This window comes from Quercus robur, chromosome 5, assembly GCF_932294415.1.
Source record: "Quercus robur chromosome 5, dhQueRobu3.1, whole genome shotgun sequence".
In the NCBI taxonomy this organism is placed as follows: domain Eukaryota; kingdom Viridiplantae; phylum Streptophyta; class Magnoliopsida; order Fagales; family Fagaceae; genus Quercus; species Quercus robur.
This window is the reverse complement of record NC_065538.1, coordinates 81,919,071-81,921,180: the sequence shown is the minus strand read 5'-3', so window position 1 is coordinate 81,921,180 and position 2,110 is coordinate 81,919,071. Positions and strand designations below refer to the sequence as shown.

The 2,110-nt window shown below is 35.6% G+C and overlaps 1 protein-coding gene across 1 annotated transcript; it reads right to left on the bottom strand.

Annotated features, from left to right (window-relative positions):
• Positions 1 to 224: 224 nt before the first annotated feature.
• Positions 225 to 1,524, bottom strand: LOC126727371 (zinc finger protein CONSTANS-LIKE 4-like). Its single transcript, XM_050432982.1, has 2 exons — positions 769 to 1,524; positions 225 to 559 (listed from the first exon to the last, which is right to left on the bottom strand). The coding sequence occupies exons 1-2, from the start codon at positions 1,294 to 1,296 to the stop codon at positions 452 to 454; spliced, it is 636 nt and encodes a 211-aa protein (XP_050288939.1). The 5' UTR covers positions 1,297 to 1,524; the 3' UTR covers positions 225 to 451.
• Positions 1,525 to 2,110: the final 586 nt, after the last annotated feature.

Genomic DNA, 2,110 nt, shown 5'->3' with positions numbered 1-2,110 from the left:
GCACATAGTTTCATAGAAGCTAAAGAATTTGAGCCGGCCAACCAAGGTTGAAAAGGAGAACAATATAATGCTATATATATATATATATATTTTTAATCTTTTCTTCTTTTTGGTCTAGTGATTAAATTTTGATATTAAGCAAACCATAAACATTACAGCAACAAAAAGCAAAACAAAATCTCTTTTCAATACAGTACAATCCATCCACCATATTTATGATCATAGACTGCTAAGGACCCAATCCGAGTTGAAATTATATTTACCATAACAAGGAAATAGGCTTCCAAGCCTCAATTAGGGGGGGGGGGGGGGGGGGAAGAAAAGGAAAGAAGAGAAAAGAAAACTAAACTGAAATCAGACTAACGGGCTATAAGTTAGGAAACATGCCATTAAGGAATCATGAAGTCCTTGGCATTTGGAAATCATGGTTTGATCGAATTTCTTCAGAAAGTCACAAGAGTCTTTGGTCTTGGCTTGTTTCAGCATTCACAAATCTGCTTGTCGCTGTTCTTTTCCTGTGTTTGTGGCTCAGTTGAGAGGACCAGCATCCTTGATCATTCTGCTTTTGAAAAGTACTTCCATTAAAGATTGATATTTCACAAACAATTACATAGAAAAAATAACAGCAATTTGTGAAAAATACTAGTGTATTATTAAGAACCCAGAAAAGAAAACCCCAAAAAAGAAACAGAAATCCTAGGATTTAACTTGAGCTTGTGAGATTTGGAGAAAGTTTATCTAAAAGAGCAAAAGAGATGAGAGACATACTTGTGAATGAAACTCTGCATTCTCACGCGTACGCTTCCATGAAAATGCTTTTCTTGAATCAGAAAGGCCTTCTTCACTAGTTGAAGAATTTGAAGCTTGTGGAGGTGGTGTAGAAGACCATGGAACAACTTGATTTTCTTCATCATCTTCATCAATATTACCTTGATCCTCATCACCATCACCACCATCATCATCATTATCATCACCACCACCATCATCATCATCTTCAGTGTTGTCGTCTCTATCAAGATCATCATCATCATCGCCATCATTTTCTTCATTTCTTCCCTCATTTTGATTGCAACTATTCACACATCTGTCACAAACCGAGACAGTAGGAAGAAGCTTCGGTCCAGAGCCACTCCAAGGCGTTAAAGACTGACAGACATGGCAAAGAAGCCTTCTTGAATGCTTAGCAACCAGGAAGTTTGCGCCATGAACCTGAGCATCACAATCCCAACAAAGGCTAGCTTGATCAGATTCACAGAACATCTTTGCTGGAGAGTCACAGAGCTCACACTTCTTCATCTCCTTTATTTTTTTTTTCTTTTTTTTTCTCTTCCAAGAAAATGGTTCTCAATATATTGAACCTCTAATAATTATCATCACATCTTATGCCTTATTCCCTGTCCTGTTTAGCAACAAAGGCCCCTGGACTTATAAAAATGAAATAAAAGGACACATGGTGCAGGGCAACTTGCCTGTTTTATATAAAAACATGCCCGGCTTTTATTTTATTTTTTAAAGAAAGGGAAAATTGCCTTCTTGAGTTGGGAAATGATGCACTAATAAGCCAGTAGGAGACATAATTCTAAGACAGTAATTCTCGTTAAGAATGTTTATGGCATAGATTTGGTATGTCTCCAGTGCACTGGACACGATATGAACACAATACATATTTAAAAACAATACATGTAATAATTTTATATCCTGATTAATACACTCGAATATTGAACCAATATAATAATATTATATGATAATAGCCTTAATAAAAACAATACAAATGATAAAAAAGCAAAAAAAATAGATCTATAGATCTATGTTTTTTTTTTTTTTTTTCTTTTTTCAAGATTAGAAATATGGTATTACTTGGAAAAAAAATTAAGTTTCACTTCCCATCAAAAAAAAAATTAAGTTTTACTAAAAGATAAAAAAAAAATTGGGTGACAAAGACAAATGGAAGGGCAAGGGGGGTAGGGAATAGGTTGACTCCTGAACCCTCAGCACCCACCAAAAACTTGACACATCAGGCAGTGCCACCAATTTGCGATTTTGTCCTATTGTTGAGATGGACATATTGAGGGTTCAGCTGGACCTAACCTTGGTCCCTTCATTTCTTGCG